Raw genomic sequence first — 21,111 nt, forward strand, 5'->3', positions numbered from 1 at the left:
TATCTGAGAGTGGATAGACCAGGAAGATCCTGTGAGGAAATGAATCTTAAGGTGAGATAAAATAATGAAAAGGATTTAAGATCAGAAGAAAGAACATTTTAAGCAAAGAGAACAGCTAGTTCAAAGACCCCCAAAGCAGTAATACAAAAAAGTTTGAAGTAAAAGAAATAGTATGCAAAATGAAGGCAAGAACGATGTAAGAGGAGGTCAGATCTACGCAGTTTATTATATTAAGCAGTGTCAGCCGCCATGGCAAACAAACTGAAATCTTAGGGACTAAACAAAACAAAGGTTTATTTATTGCTCACATTACATGTCTTAGGCAGTTTGGCAGGAAGACTCTGCTATTAGAGGGTGCACCTTCTTGAAACGTGGTTTCCTGAGATCACTGGAACAGAGAAAGAGATGAATGGAAGAGGAACATGGGCACTTAACTAACTCAGCTTTGAAAGGATATATATCACTAACTTTTACCTCCATTGGTGAGAACTGCATAGAAATCTGGGAAATGTATGGTTCACATGGAATGTCTGGTGAACACTGTTGTCCCTGCTGCAGGCAGCGATCTGAACATGTATGGTTTTATTAACCAGATTTAAGAGTTTTAATAGAGAAAGAAAGCCATTGGACAGTTTTAAAAGGAGGAATCACCTAATAATCTGATTTTTTGTTTTTTAAAAAAGATCTGGCTTTCACAGTGTGAAGAATGGAAGCTAGTGAAAAAGCTGGGAAACTACTTAGAAGGCTATTGCAAGAGTCTTGTTAAGCAATGTTGATGGCTTATGCTAAGAAGAAAGAAAAAGGTGGATTAGTTGGGGGAGTCTTTTTTAAAAAGAAAATTAGAGGTAACAAAAAGTACTAATGGGTTGGATGTGGCGTATGAAGGAAAAGATAGGCATGAAAAATTATTCTGGAGCTAGTTTCTTCATTCCAAACTCATCAACTCAAATATGTTTTCTCTAAAGCGTTCCTCATTCTCCTACAAGATTGTCTTTTCTTTCTTTTTCTACACTCCCATATCATTCTGTTCATTGCTATTTATGGCACTTACTGAATTATAGTATAACTATTATTTATGTCTGTCTCTCCTCTACAAAACTATGAGCTAACATCTTAGCTGGCAAATTCAATAGAATTAAATCATTCAGTTAGATTGTATTGAATAAATGGATGAGCACATGAATATACAATATGTAGTATTTGCTTGTCCAAAACAAACTGTACATATAGGGTGAACTACACAGCATTTGTGCCTAAGGCATTCTCTTCACTTTGTAAAACATTATAATTCTTTGGCTGTATATCTGTAATGTTTGGCTGCTGTAACTGTTTTTCTCTCCTTTTTTTTTTAATTAACAAAATGAGAGGCAGCTGCAGGTACCAGCAAATTACAAAATACATAATTGCTAAAAGTAACTGAAGCATATTATAGCATAATTCAACAGGAAAAAGAAAAAACATCTGGCACATGCTATGTTAATTTGTCATAAGAGAGTTCCAGAGTGCTTGCCGCAGCTGGCAGATCCATCATTTCACTGAAATGAATAGCACACCTTTTGTTTTTAATTCTCTCATATAATATAGAATAGAACCTTATGCAATTTAATCTTCAGTCATCACTAAAGGATTTCACGCGTTGAGGGACTTTTCCTTTGTGCTGTATCAGCCAAAATCTACATGGCTTATCCTTACCTTAAACTGTGCCTCAATCATAACAGAATGGTGCAAGCAATTATGGTAATTAATTAAAATGTCTAAGATATTGGCCTAAATTTAAATTTCTTATCCCATAATTAAGTAACTTTGTTTTATTTCATATTTCTCATGTTTGTTTTATTTATGTGTGATGTTTTCAAAGAGATGGATACATTGCAGGGAAACCCTTGCTCTTACCCTCAGAACTATACCATTTCAGCTAATGTATGTGCCAGTCATAGTAAGAATTAAAATACAATTAGTGTGGAAACTCTCTCTTTCAGTATGGGTTAGGTTATTCTTTTTTTTTTTTAATTGCATTTTAGGTTTTGGGGTACATGTGAAGAACATGCAAGATTGTTGCATAGGTGCATGCGTGGCAGTGTGATTTGCTGCCTTCCTCGCCTTCACCTATATGTGGCATTTCTCCCCATGCTATCCCTCCCCAACTCCCCACCCCCGCACTGTCCCTCCCCTTTTCCCCCCAACAGACCCCAGTGTGTAGTGCTCCCCTCCCTGTGTCCATGTGTTCTCATTGTTCAACACCCGCCTATGAATGAGAACATGCGGTGTTTGATTTTGCGTTCTTGTGTCAGTTTGCTGAGAATGATGGTTTCCAGGTTCATCCATGTCCCTACAAAGGATGCGAACTCATCGTTTTTGATGGCTGCATAATATTCCATAGTGTATATGTGCCACATTTTCCCTGTTCAGTCCATCAGCGATGGGCATTTGGGTTGGTTCCAGGTCTTTTCTATTGTAAACAGTGCTGCAGTGAATATTCGTGTGCATGTGTCCTTATAGTAGAACGATTTATAATCCTTTGGATATATACCCAGTAATGGGATTGCTGGGTCAAATGGAATTTCTATTTCTAGGTCCTTGAGGAATCTCCACACTGTCTTCCACAATGGTTGAACTAATTTACACTCCTACCAACAGTGTAAAAGTGTTCCTGTTTCTCCACATCCTCTCCAGCATCTGTTGTCTCCAGATTTTTTAATGATCGCCGTTCTAACTGGCGTGAGATGGTATCTCAATGTAGTTTTGATTTGCATTTCTCTCATGACCAGTGATGGTGAGCATTTTTTCATATGTTTGTTGGCCTCATGTATGTCAGGTTATTCTTTTCCATGATAGAGACAAACAGAAATGGGCCAATTATTATTACAAAACATCTTCAAATGCAGACCTTTTTGAAACAATCTGTATTTCCCACTTTCTACTGAATATTTTCATATGTACCTCAAACTCGGTATAGTCTAAACTGAACCCATTATTTCACTCCTAGCTGAAGTTTTTATTTCATTCTATATTTCCCATTTCTGTGAATGGTAGTATCATCTACCCAGTTGCTCAAGAAAACTCTGAGTATCATCCTGAACTCGTCCTCATACCCCAAGCCCGAGTGTTACTAATTCTGTCTCCTAGATATCTCTTCAGTCTGTCCATTTCTTTCCAGTTGCTATCGTTCAGGCTATCAACATTGCTCACCTGGATTACTACAATAACACTCTAATTTGACTATGGATTTATTTCCTATTTTTCCTGCTACAGTCAGCAAGATTGATGTTCAGATTGAACCATGTCATTTCTCTTCTTAAAATACTTCAATGGCAGTTTCCTGTTATGACCTATAAGTTCTTTGTGATCTGTATTTCCTTGCATTTCCAGCTTGTTCCTCTCCCACCCCCACCTCCTAGTAGCACTCCATATCCCATTCATGCTGAACTTCTTTTGTTTCCTAACTTTATTATCCTTTTTTTCCCCTGGCCTTCACACATGGATTTGACTGTGGCACTCTTCTTTTCCGTCCTCTGCCTTTTTCCATCTAACCGCTATTTATCTTTCATATATCAGCTTAAAAGTCTACTTCCTCTGAAGAAACAGCTCTAACCCCCAATTCTTCCATATGTCTTCTTATAGCACCATGAAGTTTTTATAGCATTTGCTACCTATTTTAAGCCTAGTAGCTTTCCAATATTTCTGGTAGTTCATAAGTTTCACTATGGCAGTGACTAGATCTTGTTTTCTCTTTGTCTCTGTAGCACCTAGCACAGTAGTATATAGCATGTAACCAGTACTCATTGCAGTATTTATTAAATGAATGAACATCATAATTCCCCCAAACTCCTTCTAAGATGAGTATTTAATATTAGATGTTGTGAGGAAATTTCAGCCATTACTTTGTAACTTTCAGTTCATTCTTCAGGTAACTTTAAAATAAGCTTCCTGTGAAGGTTCTTTATAAATAAAGCTTTAAAACACATTGGTTTTCCTATTATTTTCCTATCTCCCAAATTTATTATACCATTTGATGGCTACTTTGAAAATATAATCACTGAATTATCTCATTAGTTCTGATATGAGAGCAAGTAGTTAGCAAAAACTTTGAAAAAGCAGAATGTAAGCTATTAGAAATGTTATTATTAGATGGACTAGTCAGTTGAGTCTGTGGAATTAACTAAAACATGGACTGAAAAAAAAACCCACCTGTTGATTGACAGTTGCATTCTAAGCATAGACTAAAAAAAAAAAAAAAAACCACCTTTTGATTGCCAGTTACATTCTAAGCCTTGTGAATGTAGCTTTTCATTAGGAGCTTTCATTCTAGTGGGGAGAGGCTATAAGAGAAGAACCAACAATATAACAGTCAGAACCAACAAGTAATTTTAGATGTTTTAAGTGATATGAAGAAAGTAAATGGAGTCACGTGATACACAGTTACTAGAATGGAGGTAGGAGCTAGAAGAGCTAGACTAGTTTAGAAGAAAATAGTCTACAAAGGTGACATTTAAACTGAGGCCTGAAAAATGAGAACAAATTATACCAAAAAGGAAAATATTCCAGGCAGATGGAAGAATAGCAAGTACAAAGGTCCAGTGTTAGGAAGGAGTAAGCTCACATGAGTATAGTGAGTGAGGAGAAAGAACACTGTAATGTTGAAGAGCTACCTCTGCAGGGATCATCAGATAGAGTGGGCTATTTTAAATGAGATATTTTTATGTATTTTAAGTAGAATGTTTAAGTAGTACTATTTTAAGGTAAAAAAAAATCTAAAGTGAAGCAGTGAGAAATCTTAGGAGGATTTTAAACATCCTTAGAGCTTTTTTAAAAAAAAAACAACAAGGTTTCACCATGTTGGTCAGGCTGGTCTTGAACTCCCGACCTCAGGTGATCCCCCCGCCTTGGCCTCCAAAGTGCTTGGATTACAGGCGTGAGCCACCACACCCGGCCCGACATCCTTAGACTTTAAAAGACCACTTATAACTACTGTGTGGAAAATAGACTAGAGAGTTCCCTCTAGTCTAGGGAACTCTCTAGTCTATTTTCCACACAGTAGTTATAAGTGGTCTTTTAACTTACGGAATCAGAGAAACCAGGTATTAGAGTATTACACTAGTTTTGGCAATAGATGATAGTGGCTTAGAATAGGGTATCTTCAGTCAAGATGGAGAGAAGTGGACAGTTTTGAAATACATTTGGGAGGTAGAACAGGACTTACTGATAAATTGAATATAGAGCATGAGGGAAAAAGGAGGAATCAAAGGTGATGCCTAACCTTTTGACTTGAGCAGCTAGGTAAGAGGGCGATGGTTATTTACTAGGAAGGAGGGAACTTGGGAAGAGGTAGATAAGAAGTAGTTTCCATTTTGGACAGGTTACATTTGAGATGCTTATTAGTTTTTTTCTAGTAGATGTGTCAAGTAGGTCATTGAATACACAAGTGAAGAGTTCAGAGAGGTCAAGCTAAAGATAGAAATTTGTGATGCTATGTTTACAGTCATGGACTAGAGAAGATCACTTAGGGGGAAAGTGTAAATAGGGAAAGAAAGAACCTAAGATTGTGATACAAAGCTCTCCAGTGTATCTAAAGCTGACCACCTGCCTTAACCCGTGGTATTTTTAGTTGACTGAATGAGAAAAGGTTTGAAACCTTGGAATGAATTTTCTTTTTTAGCGTTCAGGACTTTTGAAGCCATTCAAAAAGTTGAGATTACAAGCTTTGCATTTGCTAACCATTTTGCCACATACTAGGATTATGTATTTATTTTTTGTTCAAAAAATGTTTATTTTGCCTTTTAGATCTTAATATTATGTGATATTACAGATTTGCTTTACTAACATCTCTTGTAATTGATTGGACTTAAGTGGGAAAAAATATTGTTTAGTTGAGAAAACATTTTGATTAAAACACTGGTACACATGGGCATAAAGATGGAAACAATAAACGGGGCGCTCAGGAGAAGAGAGGCAAAAGCTGAAAGACTAACTTTTGGGTACCAGGCTCACTACCTAAGTGATGATATTATTCATGCCCCAAACCTCAGTGTCACACAGTATATCCATGTAACAAACCTGCACATATACCCCCGAATTTAAAATAAAAGTTGAAATTATTTGAAAGAAAAAAACTGTTATAGCACATATTTCTATTTGATCACTATATGACCTTAAAATATTAAATAAACCTCTCTGAGTCTAAGTTCATTCACTTATGAAATGAAACTAAGAACTACTTTGAAGGCTTGAAGTAAAGATAAGGTACAGTAGCGAAATTAAGATCTGGTAGAAACCTTCTTGGTTGATATCCACTTAACCATATAATGACATTCAGTGAAATAAATGACCGTACAAAGCATCCTGACCAATGCCCAGGGCATTCTATGTGCCCCCTACCTAATCAACTCTCATTCAACAAGTGTCAGTATGTTTGTTTCCACACTGGGTTATGCCAGTTGTACTTGTTTTGGAAATATATAATTTAACATTAAATAAACTGGTGATATTTTGCTACAGAAAGACAATGTTACTCTTTTAAAACAAAGTTGAATATTTTGGAGGATTTGCTATTGAATTAGGTATGGGCAAGCCATCTCTAAAAGAATAGAAGGAATACTGTAAAAATCTAGAAAAATGTTGTACTTGGATTGTTTGCCAAGTGCCTTTTAAATTCTTGTGCCACATTAATGAAACCAAAAGTAGAAATAATTGTAGTAGATACATTATGGGTATGGTTTATATAAGAAAGATATTGAACATTGAAATATTACAGTGTACCCATTAAAAAAAAAATTAAAGCTTATGTATATTCCAGGCAAAAAGCCCAGGCAAAATTATCTTTCCTTAGGCCTCAGACCTCTTAGAAAATCTGATGAAATCTATGGACCCTCACTCTAGAACAGGAAACAGACACACAAGATCTTCCTACAATGGTCTAATTTGATGGCATATCAGTGTTGATTACAGTGTTTTGTTTACTTAAGCATTTAATTTTTTTAATAGATACAACATAAATTGCTACATATGTAAATTATTTAGTAAACTTTTACACAGAAATTACATTTTGCAAGTATATTTCTAAATTATATTTTTTAAGCACGAGTAGGATTTTCTGTCACATAGACATGAATTATATAAGTGAACTAAAAACGTATGAGACACTAAAGAACCAAGCACTGCCCAGTGATACGATAAGGGATTCCTCATTCTTCTGTATGTACTTTAAAATTAGTGGAAGATAGTAATTACACCTTAAACCTTATATCATATCTTATAATAAGCCAGAAATTATAGAGCAATTGGGTACAGTTTTATTTCAATTGTTTGGTACAAAATACTCTAAAATGTCATACCAAAATGAAATGTCCGCTATCTCTGTGTCTTCTGGCAGGCTACAGATTTTAAATCATCTCTGATGGGTAAGAATGTTTCTGTTTTTAAAGATTTCCAGAGAAGAGATTATATAGTCTTACTTGGCATGTGTTTCAACTGTAATACCACTGTGAAACTTTCTGGAAAGTCTTATGTAATGTTTATCCTAAATCACTCATGAAGCAGGGAACTCTCAGTTTTCTCTAATGAAGGGAAAATTTCTTGAAGATAACACAGAGTCGGATCATCCTCCTGAGTCTTTCCTTTATCCCTGCAATGAAATATCCTGACAGAGAAATAAGAAGTTACAAAGTACTGACAGGAAGGCTCTAGGAAAGTCTTAAGGGGTAGAGTTGATGAAATCACTTTTCTCTTCACCCTTTAATACCATCTAAAATTTCATTTGGAAGACAACTCTAAGGTTGAAAGAAATGCTTGAATGAAAAATAAGCTTTTCTTAGCCACTTCAATTTATTTCGAGAAAGGAGAATGTAAGTAAGTCTAAATAAATACCAATAATCTTTATCTAAAATATGGTTTTTCTGATAAATTTCTCAGTAAATCTTGAGCAAATAAGGATTAAAATTTTCTAACTGCTATGTTTTCTATAATTTTTCTAATTTTAGAAAATTAGAACTTTAGCCCTAAATCAGCAAATATGATAATATGCTATATAACATTCTTGTCAATGGTGGACCACATATGTAAGAGGGGCCTCATAAGATTATAAAGGAGATGAAAAATTCCTGCTGCATAGTGATGTCATAGCTGTCATAATGTCTTAGTGCAGTGCATTACTCAGGTGTTGGTGGTAATGCTAAATGACTGCACGGCCAGTCTTATAAAAGTATAGCACATGCAGTTATGTATAGTACATAATACTTGACGGTCAACAGCTATGTTACTGGTTTATGTGTTTACTATACTATACTTTTTATTGTTATCTTAGAGCATACTCCTACATAGGCTTTTTTTTAAGTTAACTGTAAAACAGCCGTAGGCAAGTCCATCAAGAGATATGTTCCAGAGGGAGGCATTGCTATCATAGGATCAAAGGAGATGACAGCGTTTTGTGTGTTATTACTTCTGAAGACCTTCCAGTGGGACAAGATGAACACAAGTGGAAGACAGTGATATTGATCATCCTGACCCTGTGTAGGCCTAGGCTAATGTGTGTGTCTGTGTCTTTGTTTTTAACAAAAGATATAGAGAAAAAATATTTTTGTACAGCTGTACATTTGTTTTAAGTGTTATACAAAAGAGTCAAAAGTTAGCAAATTAAAAATTGTATAAAGTAAAAAGTTACAGTAGGCTAAGCTTAATTTGGTGTTGAAGAAAAAATATGTTTTTATAAATTTAGTGTAGCCTCAGTATACAGTGTAATACTTCCTAGCATTTTGGGAAGCTGAGGCAGGAGGTTTATCTGAGCCCAGGAGCTTGAAACCAACCTGGACAACATAATGAGACCTCAGCTCTAGAAAATACAAGATTATCAAGGCATGGTGGTGCATGTCTGTAGTCCCAGCTGCTTGGGAGGCTGAGGTGGGAGGATCACTTGAGCCCAGAACATCAAGGCTGCAGTGACCCATGATCATACCACTGCATTCCAGCCTGGGCAATAGAGTGAGATCCTATCTCAAAACAAAAACATTTATATTCTATTTAGGACAGTGTGTGTATGTATGTGTGTGTACATATATGTATGTATACATATATGTACACACACATACATGTAAAAACACTAGCATTATAATACAGGATTGATAAATGTCTTATACATAAAATAAGTACTTAATATCATGAAGGTTTGATGTGTAAAGAGAACTGTCTACATTAAAATAAATGGAAAGGAGACCTGTAAAAAAATGGGACAAGGGTGCAGTCTTAAAGAATGGGCAGGATTTTAATGGGAAATCTGAAAAAGGTGATCTAAAAAATGATATAAACCTGATCCTGAAGGTAATACATATGCAGTTTGTTTTCAAAACAGTGAGAGCCCCACTGAAGTGTGGAAAGGTCTTACTGGAAATAAGGTTGGAAAGATAAATTACACAACATTTTGGAGGTTCTTATATGACATTGTCAGGAATTTGGACTCTTTTGTCCAGTAGCTGATAGCCATTGAAGATTATTGCTCAAGGAAGCAAATTATTAAAGTGGTGTTTTAGAAAGAGAAATATGCTAGAGATACGTGGTTCAGAGAGGAAAACCCACTATATTAGTTGAGTGCATTCATATGCCCCATGCTAGAGTACTTTACATATATTGTTTCACTTAATATTGAGAAGCCCAAGCAGTTCGTTATTACAATAAATCTAAGAATTAAGTTCTAAGAACTTTAGTTGGGATGGTAACACTGAATAGGAATGAAATATAGATGGAAGAGACATATCAAGACAGAGTCTCTTTTGGGGTAAATGAGATGTTGCATTTAAGTCAGGTGCAGTCAATTCACATCTGTAATCCCAGCACTTTGGGAGGCCGAGGTGGTTGGGTCACCTGAGGTCAGGAGTTCGAGACCAGCCTGGCCAACATGGTAAAACCTCATCTCTACTAAAAATACAAAAATCAGCCAGGCAAGGTGGCAGGTGCTTGTAATTCCAGCTACTTGGGAGGCTGGGGCAGGAGAATCACTTGAACCCAGGAGGCAGAGGTTGCAGTGAGCCAAGATCACACCACTGCACTCCAGCCTGGGAGACAGAGCAAGATTGTCTCAAAAAAAAAAAGACAAAGTGAGAAACAGGAGTTGACTTTAGGCTTTTTAACCTAGACACCTAGGGCAGAGATGTCAATATAAAAATTGAGCGGCAGGATGAGAAGTAGATTTGTGAGACAATGCGAAAAGTTTGGTATTAGGCTTGTTAAGTTTGAATACAAGACTGGACTTTCAGGGAAGAAGTCAGAAGTAAAAATTGTTAGGTTTCCAATTAAGTATATAAATTTTCATATTCCTAGAAGGCCTAATACCCATATACATACACATACTCTGTGTGTGTGTGTGTGTGTGTGTGTGTGTGTGTGTTATTCAGCAAACTTTCAGCATTTCCCTGCTATGTTGCAGTATAGGGCAGTGGTTAAGACCACAGATTTTGGAATCAAAGTACCAAGTTTTTTTAATCTTGACTTTACAACTGATAAGCAGCCAGATGCAGTGGGCTCAGATCTGTAATCCCAACACTTTGGGAGACCAAGGTGGAAGGATTGCTTGAGCCCAGGAGTTCTAGATCAACCTGGGCAATATGGCAAAACCCTGTCTCTACAAAAAATAAAAAAAAACTAACTGGACATGGTGGCATGCATCTATAGGCTCAGCTGCTCAGAAGGCTGAGGCAGGAGGATCACCTGAGCCTGGTAAGTGGAGGCTGCGGTGAGCCGTGATTGTGCCACTGCACTCTGGCCTGGGTGACAGAGTGAGACCCTATCTCAAAAAACCTACAAAAAAAGAACAAAAAGCTTGACAAGCTATGTGACCCTAGGCAAGTTACTTACATTTTTAGTTTCTGTCTTTTAATTTTCTCATATGTAAAAATGGGGATTTCATATGTTAGTCATGCAAACGAAATATTAAGTTAATTTATGAAAATATCTAGAATAGTGCCTGACACATTGTAAACAAATACTACTATGGAAGTGTTTGCTGTTATTATCACCATCATCGTCATTTTCACTATTATTTGCCAGATTTTTTTAAGTACAAAGATGAATAACAAAGTTGCTCACCATCCAATGGAGGAGCCAGAGCTTGATATATAAAGAGATCAATATTTACATAGATTAAGGGTAACTTAAAGTATACTTTCATTTAATGATTTGTGTCTTTGTGATCTTAAATGTTCTGGAAAATCATTACTATTCATCATTCAGATTAATTGTCTTGCGTAAGTAAGTGACTAGTTTAGGCATGAAATTATACAAGTAGGTGTTTTCCTGAAAAGGTTTCGTGTAAACTGAATGTTGTCTAACTTTATAAATGTGATCATTGTTTCATCTTAATCTCGTCGCCACTAATATGCATAACGTTTACCTTTAGTTGCATTTGACCTAGAAGACTGGCCATTAGTCATTTTGTTTATCATTGTTTAGTTGGGTTTTTCTTATGTTGCGGGGCTGGTGGGCAGTAAGTTTAAGCTGCACAAGATACTTTAAAGAAAGCATAAGAATTTATTCTATTTTATCATTATCACTCAAAGCTGAAACAAAACATTTGTGTTTGTCTGTCATGGAATTAATCATAGATACTCAAACTCCTCATAGTCAGTGAACCTGTATTTATGAAATCACTGAGTTAGAGTAACTGATCTCCCTTGTATTCTGTCAGTTCTACATTTGCCACCACATACCTTGCACCTGGCCCATAACGAATGTTCAGTAACTGTTTGCATAATTGAATAGTGGATGACATTGCTTTTTGTTGTATATATTTATAACGAATACTTGCTATTTTTAACAACTATTCACTCAAATATAGGACACTTGAGAGGCTTACCAAATGTTTAGGTTGCTTGCCTGGCTTATTTGAAAAAAATCAAAACTGAAGTTATTTTGGAAGTGCTAATATGTTGATTGATTTAAGAAGCACAAGTAAGGTCAAAGAATAAAGCCAATACTGAATCAAGAATTTCACCTAAGCTAAATCCAAATTAATTCTCTACTTGGAAATAATGATACAGAAATCATCCATAACCATCCGTAACCCTAAAAGTTCACACACAGTGTAATGTGAATAAAAGCTTTGAATGTCATTAATTCATTATATGTAATACTCAGAAATTTATCTGATCTTTTTTCTGATTAAGTTATTTTAAGGCTACATTGTACGTACCCTTAACCTGAAACTCTTGAAGTGACTTGTGGCTAAAAGCAATATAATACAAGAAGACAGTTCTGTGTATAAGATAATTTCAGCTAATGAAGCATAAAGGATATGAATGAGTAAAATGCAGTACATATACAACCAAAACATAAATAAGAATTTTAACTATACCGCGCTGAAGTGATACTGGAGTAATTAACGTTTCCTTAAATTTCTTAAATTTGTAAGAGTTAAGCTCCCCTAAAAAGCACTATGCATGAATCTTAAAAATGCATACTAAGGCTGGATGTGGTGGCTCACACCTGAAATCCCAGAACTTTGGGAGATTGAGGCAGGCAGATCGCTTGAGCTCAGGAGTTCAAGACCAACCTGGGCAACATGATGAAACCTCATCTCTACTAAAATACAAAAAATTAGCCAGGCATGGTGGCGCACACCTGTAGTCCCAGCTACTCGGGAGGCTGAGGCACAAGAATTGCTTGAGCCCAGGAGGCAGAGATTGCAGTGAGCCGAGATTGTGCCACTGGACTTCAGCTTGCGCTACAGAGTGAGACTCGATCTCAAAAAACAAAAACAAAGATGCATAGTATAGCTAAGTAGCACAATAGCTTAGGGAGATTTTGTAATAACAAATTTTGTATCTTTTTAATATGAGTATGCTTTTATTTTAATGTCTAATAGTATCTCAAGATAATATTGAAGATACTTTTGTGCTTTTAAAATACGTGTTTTTATTTTGCTTTTTTTAGTTTGGCAAAATATATATAACAAAATTTACCTTTTAATTGTGATAAAACTTTTTAAATTATGATAAAATACACATAAAGTTTACCATCTTAAGTATTTTTAAGTGTATAATTCAGTAGTGTTAAATATATATACACATTGTTGTGCAACTAACCTCTAGAATTATGTGTATTGTATTAAAAAGAAATAAATGAGTCCTGTGAGATATGGTCTATTAGTAAGTGACTTTATTTTGCACATCAAGATGGTATTTTTGTTCATATCATGAACATGTATCTTGCTAATAAAGATTCTTATTTTGAACAATTATATTAATGGATTTTTGGTGCTCTCTTTTGATTAATAGGAGTGAGCTGAGTCGACAGAAACTTCATACCCAAGAGCTGCTTTCTCAGCTGGAAATAGCAAATGAAAAGGTAGTTGAGGTAAGATAATAACTCTCCTGGGAAGTGCTTTCTGCTGCAGCTTGATACACATGTTATAGAATTTTACCTGAGCCAAATCCAAATTATTTCTCTACTTGGAAATAACAATACAGAAATCATCCATAACCCTAAAAGCCCACACACAACATAATGTGAATAAAAGCCTTGAACATCAGTGATTCATCATGTGTAGATAATAAAAAGTAGAGCTCTTATTTCTGCCTTACCAATAGACCTTGTGCAGTATTTCAGAGAGTGTATTAGGATCCCCTTTATTCTTATGCATCTCCAAAATTATTTTTTAACCCATTCATCTTATTTTGTTTTAATCCATCACAAAAGACACATCACATAAAAAATACTTTGCCTCCTAGAATATGTTAAAATATATTTAGATTGATGCCTTAAAACTAAAGATAGCAAGAGTTCATCATGTTTTTTTTCCTTAAGGCGTTAAAAAAGTAAACAATTTTTGGATTATGATTGGGGCTTTTTAGATCTCTAGTTCTTCATTTGATATTATAACTTCAGATGTTTGTTGGAATTTCCTTGAGTATATGGTGTACTCTATCTTTGTGGTCTACTATAGGAGCTATAGTGAAATCATTACTCCTAAGCTTCATGGCATTGTAAATTCATATGAGCCACTTAGAAAACAATAAAGGAATAGCCATTAAAGTACTCTTTCATGTAGCTCCCACTTCCAGATATCTGTTCTAATGAAGTAATTTCTAATTTAAAATATGAAAAAAATTAGAAGATATTCAATACAGCAATGTTAATAATATAGAAAGATCAAAAGCAACCAAAATGATCAATAGAAAAGGAACAATTGCATCTAGTAGGATTTATCCAGTCTGAACTGTTCCTCAACCATTATGGTGGCAGTATAGAAGAAGTTGCATTATGTGAAGTCTGATTGTAAATACGAAAATTATTATTACAGATGATAGAATTTCTTCCCCCAAGTTTTCTCCAGTATATGATGTGTTTCTTAAAATTTAAAGGCTACAGATGTAAACATCTTGGTAAATTGGACCAGCCAATATAGTTCTCTTCATAAAATTTAATTTTGCTTTTGAGCATAATAAGAAATATAATAAGCTCATTTTAGCAGGATGCTGTTATTTCAATGTTTTATATTACTTTAATACCCATAACATTCATTCTTATCACTTGTATATTAGGACATGGGAACTATAAGTTTCTGGTTCTTCATAAGAAATGTGTTTTTCTAACTCTTCCTGATAAGGCTTGTATTATTTTCTCATTCAGATAAGTGCCAGAAAAACTATTTAACAATTCTAGTTGTACAAAAATATTTTTTCAGATATACTGTAATCAGACTAGTAAGTATGGAGAGAGCTAATCCATTTTTTAATTGATAGATTATTTGGACTTGTCTGCATGACAGTATATTGTGATGGCTTTGTATTAATGATGCCTGTATAGTTCTTGCCATAACAAAGTGTTAGAAACTGGGTAGCTTAAACAACAGAAAATAATTGTCTTTTAGTTCCAGAGACTAGAAATCCAAAATGGAAGTGTTGACATTGTTGGTTCCTTCTGAGAGCTGTGAGGGAGAAACTGTTCCCTGCCTTCCTCCTAGCTTCTGGTAGCCTCAAACATTCCTTGTCTTGTAGATTGTGTCCTCTCTGTGTCTTCAAATTGTCTTTCCTTTGTACATGTGTGTCTCTGTGTCCAAATTTGCCCTTTTATGAAGACACCAGTCATATGGATTATGGCCCACCCTAATGATCTCACCTCAACTTGATCATCTGCAAGGACTCTATTTCTAAATAAGGTCACATTCACAGGTACTGGGGGTTAGGACAAAATTCAACCCATAACAGTGCCTAATAACTCTGTTGACCCTAATAGACTCTGGAGTATGCAGATGTCTTGGGGAACTATACAGAAGCAGTTCATTGCAAGCCTGCTAAAGCTCTGGTTGTAAGGCCCAGCAGTCTGTGTTTTCACAGTCCAGGTGATTCTGAAGCAGTGATTTTCACAAATTGAAAGTCTTATTCTTCTTAGTCATTTTGCTTTGAGATTTGTTAACTCACTTTCTTTGTTGGCATGTGGGTGAAAGAAAACAATTTATAAGAATGTAAAACCAAGTTTGTATTTTAAAGCTCATAACTTGAAAAATATAAATTTGAAGATAATAGACTTTGTATTTTATAAGTGGTAAAATGATATTCAGATTTTTCATTGATTATTCCATAAAACATTCTCCATGTCACATATGGATTTCTAACTTGTTTTCTATTTCCCCTTAATAGAATGAAAAGCTAATTCTAGAGCATCAAGAAAAAGCCAACAGACTTCAAAGGCGTCTAACTCAGGCAGAAGAGAGAGCCGCTTCAGCTTCCCAGCAGGTAGGGAGCATCCTCTTATCCCTGGAAAATAAACAGTTCAAAGATAAGAAAAGTTTTTTAGAAGTTCCCAGAGAACTAATAGTTTATTTTTACTTGATTAACATATTTTAAAATTAATCCCTTTAATATATGAGGTTGAAAAGGTAAACATTGGAAACAAAAATAAGTGATGCATGGTGGCTCGCAGCTGTACTGCCAGCAATTTGGGAGGCCTAGGCAGGAGGAGGATGACTTGAGGCCAGGAGTTTCAGAATAGCCTGGGAAACATGGCAATACCTTGTCTCTACAATAATTAAAAAATCAGTCAACTATGGTGGCACACACCTGTGGTTCCAACTACTCGGAAGGCTGAGGCAGGAGAATGACTTGGGCCCAAGAAGTTGAAGCTGCAGTGAGCCATGTTTGTGCCACTGCACTCCAGCCTGGCGGACAGAGTGCAACCCTGTCTCAACAAAAAATAAATAAAAAGAAAGAAAAGAAATATACTGTCTAACTATGGTAGCCTCTAGCCACAGGCCACTATTTACATTTAAATTAATTTAAATGTAATTTAAAGTTGAGATCCTCAGTCATACTAGTCAGATTTCAAGTGCTCAGTAGCCGTATGTAGCTAAGGCTATCGTATTAGACAGTGTGGATATGGAACATTTCTGTCATAACGAAAAGTTCTGTTACACAGCACTGCTCTAGAATTATATTCTGCCTAAAACTAGGCAGATATTCACTAACAGATCTGAAAGTAGATAATATTGCTTTGAATGCAGTATTTCAAACTACACTGCCTTTGTTTTTATTTTACTTTTAAGTGGAAAAAAATTCCTTGACTTACAGGTTAATTTACTTAATGCATATTTTCATATGCATTAAAAAAATCTAAAGTACAATATAAAAGTTATCCAGTGGGAAATAGAGTAGAAAATGCAGAATATCAGTGAAATACTTTAAACCTACACAGTCTAATATTGATGTTTCATCTGTTGTTTAAACTCTCCAGTGGCAAAGATTCCACCATTACTTGTTTTTTGTTTTGTTGTGTTTTGTTTTGTTTTGTTTTAGTGGATGAGAAGTTTTTATCCCAGGCTGGCCTTGAACGCGTAGGCTCGCCTCCTCAAGCTCCAGGACAAAGGCCGGAGCCACCGTGACTCCCAGATTCCACCATTATTTTGAGGAACCTTTTTAAAATTCTTTGTCAGTAACCACTTCACAAATTTTTCTGTAACAAATCTTTCCCTAAGCGTTTCTATTTCCATTCTGTTCTTATTTGAGGATGGAAGGTAATCATTCAGCACTTTCTCCTTACCCAAAAATGAATTTCTTCTCTGTAGATAATATTTTTTTCTGTTTTAAATGGGTCCAAGTGGTCAACTTTGTTTATAAGACATGTATTTCATTTTTTTTAAATTTTTATCTTTGCCCTCTCTGAATCTTCTCATTTTTTTATAAAAACTAAAAAGTGCTATTAGAAATAATATCCTACTATATGTATGACATTAGCAAAATGAAGAAAATTTAAACATTATTATCATCTCTGACACATCACACTTACCATAGGGCAGTGCAGCATCGTGTTACTGGTTCAGTACAATCCCTGAATCTTGCTGATTCACTTTGCTGTAAATGTCCTTTTCTGATTAACTTTGTCTATATGTTATTTATCCACTCTAAGTGTATCACTCTAAATGGTTGAATGCCATGTGTTCTTTTAACATAGGAGTTTTTTAAATCAGTGTGGTGAAGCACTTTCAATGCAAGAACACAAAACCTGGAAGCTATGAAAAAAATTAATAAATATGATCACAGTTTCAAATTTCTGTATCGGAAAAGGTCATAAAGTCAGTGACAAACTGAGAAAAATATTTGTACCATATATGACGAAAGGCTAATGCCCTAAACACATATAAAGGATGCCTAAGTTTAAAAAATGCTACAGTTTAGTAGACAAGTATATAAAGGAAGTTTATGGAGAAAGAAGGACAGATGGCTCTTTTTTTCCAGCAGTCCAGAGGTCTTTTTTTTTTTTTTTTAACACCTATTATGAATTCAAGGGAATAGGTTCCCGCAGCCCAGGCTCCTTCCCATTGGTTCTCACACGGTGCACTTCTCTGGGTGGAGCAGGCTGGCGCTTCAGTTGAACCCAGGTACCTTTCTCTTTGGCTTCTTTCTTTTTCTGATCATTTTCCTTCACGCGTTTCAGGAAGCTGTCTCGGCTCTTAGAGTGCTTGATGTGCTCAATGCGCACATTAATTCACTTAGCAAGAATCTTGCCCTTAACTTGTTTGTTTACAACAATGCCAGCAGCATGCTGGGCAACATTGTAGGCTCTTCCAGCTTTGCCACGAGAACATTTGTGGGGCATTCCTTTTTGAACAGTACCTATTCCCTTGAAGTCTACAATACCACCTTTCTTATAGATTCGCATAAACGTGGCCAAAGGAACAGCTCCATGTTTTCTAAAAGGCCTAGAGAACATAAATCGAGTGCCTCTCCTCTTTCCCTTTGTGTTCGTCATTTTGGCGTGTTACTGGAAGATGGCAGTTCCAGCCAGAAGGCAGGACAGATGGCTTTTGAACATTTAAAAAGATGTTCATCCTCACCTATAAGACAAATGCAAATTTAAATTGTAATCACATCATTTTTCACCTATCAGATCATAAAGTTTGGTAATGCAGTGTGCTGGCACTTTCACATATTATTGATACGAATACATGTTGTCACAGTCTCTGGAGCGCAGTTTGGCAGTATCTTTCAAAAACTGTAAATGTATGTAACCTTTGACCCATACTTGCACCTGGAAACATTTTTTTTTGCCAGAAAGCAAACATGTAAAAATACTGATTGAAGCATTGTCGCTCATTTTAAAAGATTTTAAAAAACCATACAAATACTCAACAATAGCAGACTAGTTAAATTATGGAGCATTCATACAGAGGAACAGTTTGCAGCTATTAAGAGGAATATAGTATAATAGTCCTAATATAGAGCTATTTTTAAGGTAGATTATTTAGAAGAAAAAAGATGAAAAGTGTTTATGATACTTTTATCATTTTTCAATGAAAAGAAATGAAGAAATACATGTATTCTCATTTAAAATATTTCTAGAAATATACTTTAAACTGGAGGTAGTGGTCGTATCTGGAGAGGGGTCTATGGAATGAAAGACAGCAGTGGGAACGAGACTTACTTTATGCTCTCTACCATTTTGTACTGTTAGATCTTTTTTTACCGTGTGTATATACTATCAATTCTTACTAACATTTGAAGATTATTTTTCTATTAGACTTTACTTATTATTATCTATCATCACTTTATTACCAGCCTTGCATTGTGTTGGCTCACATTAGTTTGTGTCTTAAAAACTTTTCTGATTGACTTTTATCTAGATATTTTACATCCATCTGGAATGTGTTTTACAATTCTAAGTATATCACTCTGAGCTATAGAATATCTTATTTGGCCTGCATTTCTGTAATGTGATAGACATTTTAAAGTTTCAAGAGTAAAATAGAAATTAATTTTAACATGATCACTGGCCAGCACAGTGGTTTATACCTATAATCCCAGCACTTTGAGACCAAGGTGGGTGGATTGCTTGACCCCAGGAGTTCAAGGCTGGCGTGGGCAGCATAATGAGACCCTGTCTCTGAAAAAAATTAAAGATAAAAATCAACCAGGCAGAGCAGTGCACACCTGTGGTCCTAGCTACTCAAGAGGCTGCAGTAGGAGGATCACTTGATCCTGGGAAGTCAAGGCTGCAGTCAGCTATAATTGTACCACTGTACTCCAGCCTGGGCAACAGAGGGAGACTGCCTCAAAAAGAAAAAGATCATTTACAGAACCCTTGCCAGTAACATCATTTTCGATACTTATAGGTTGTGATGCATTCTACTTTGTATTAGTCTAAGATTTTACACAGAAAAAGTAACTACTTACTGATTGTTTATTTTAATTGCAGCTCAGTGTGATTACAGTGCAGAGAAGAAAAGCAGCCTCCCTGATGAATCTGGAAAATATTTAAAAATATTCATAGTTAACTCACAGAACTTTAGAGTTGGGAAAGCAGTTGGACTAGAAGTGTATTGAAATGGTAAAGCCTGCAGAGTATAGTGAAGGCTTGTGTTATTTTGCATAAGCATTGTTGTTCTGTTTTGAGGGTTATGGGAAGACAGAGCAGTGACCACATCCTGTAAGTAAAGAAAATATAATCCTATATTGATCTTCAGTGGAGAATAAACCAGCTGAGAAGAACTCATTGCCTTCATCAACATGTCTGTTTTTTAATTCCTCCTTTTTCCCTTGAAAGGACATAATAATTTTCGAACTATGCAAATTTCTCTTTCATAAGAAAGAGTTTTTAAGAAAATTCTAGAACTTAATATTTTAGTTTTCAAGATTTGAGAATTTTACATCTAATTGTAACTCCTAACTCATTTTTAAAGTCCCTAAGTATCCACTTTATTATGAACTCATAAATGTAAATAAATTGTGCACTTTCTAAACCAATGCTGTCATGTATTTTAATGTATGATTGTAGTGATTCATTTTTAACTTACACAATTTTCAGTATCTATGGAACTTGATATTTAAGAATTTGGAAGGAGTTTTTTACATGTTACTTAAAGCAATACTCATCAAATGGAAATCTTAGGTGCTAAGACTGAGTTGCCCTGAACTATTGAAGTCCTGTTGATCTTCATAGATACATGTACCTATTCTCCGGTTTGAACTTAGTGTGTCCTGGCTTCTATTGATGAAAGCAGAGGTTTGCATCTGGATAACCAATTAGGAGATTGCTGCAGTTGTCCAGATAAAAGATATTTGAGTTGAAGGTGACATAAAACATTCACGTGTAGATATTCAATTCATGTGTAGAAATGTAGTTCTGGTGCTAATAGTTAAGATAGTCATAGGAGTCTTTCACGTGGAACTGAGAATTGAAGCTGTGAAAGTGAAAGAGCTTCCCTTCCGCCTTTACTGATGTGAATAGCAATCTCTTCAGCCTCCTCCCACACTATTCTTTCCTTCCATTTCTTGTGCTCTAACTTTGATGACCTTCATCAATATATCATCCTCCCTCCCAATACAGGGTCTCTGCATGTACTTCTTTTTTTTATTTCCAGACAGAGTCTCGCTCCATCGCCCAGGCTGGAGTGCAGAGAGGCACGATCTCGGCTCATTGCAACCTCCACCTCCGGGGATCGGGATTCTCCTGCCTAGTAGCTGGGATTACAGGTGCTCAATGCCACACCCTGCTAATTTTCCTATTTTTAGTAGAGACGGTTTCACCGTGTTGGCAAGGCTAGTCTCGAACTCCTGACCTCAGGTGGATCCGCCCATCTCAGCCTCCCAAAGTGCTGGGATGATAGGCGTGAGCCACTGCCCTTGGCATCTCCATGTA

General features: G+C 35.7%; 1 protein-coding gene across 7 annotated transcripts in view; it reads left to right on the plus strand.

Annotated features, from left to right (window-relative positions):
• SCLT1 (sodium channel and clathrin linker 1) overlaps nt 1-21,111 on the plus strand; it is a 223,477-nt gene that overhangs the window by 182,934 nt on the left and 19,432 nt on the right. For 5 of the 7 annotated variants that reach the window (XR_010345381.1, XR_001110683.3, XR_001110682.3 and 2 more), the window contains exons 19-20: nt 13,257-13,335; nt 15,621-15,716. Coding sequence is in view for 3 of the 7 variants with exons in the window: in XM_064383880.1 (XP_064239950.1) it covers nt 13,257-13,335; nt 15,621-15,716 (175 nt within the window). In the remaining 4 variants the exon portion in view is untranslated. Of the gene's footprint in view, nt 1-13,256; nt 13,336-15,620; nt 15,717-16,772; nt 20,213-21,111 lie in introns of those variants that run through there. The other 2 variants (XM_012472997.2, XM_012472998.3) reach the window with 2 other exon arrangements.

The sequence above is a fragment of the Aotus nancymaae genome, unplaced genomic scaffold (genome assembly GCF_030222135.1).
Source record: "Aotus nancymaae isolate 86718 unplaced genomic scaffold, 86718_ANA_hifiasm-v0.15.2.pri h1tg000033l, whole genome shotgun sequence".
Lineage (NCBI taxonomy): Eukaryota > Metazoa > Chordata > Mammalia > Primates > Aotidae > Aotus > Aotus nancymaae.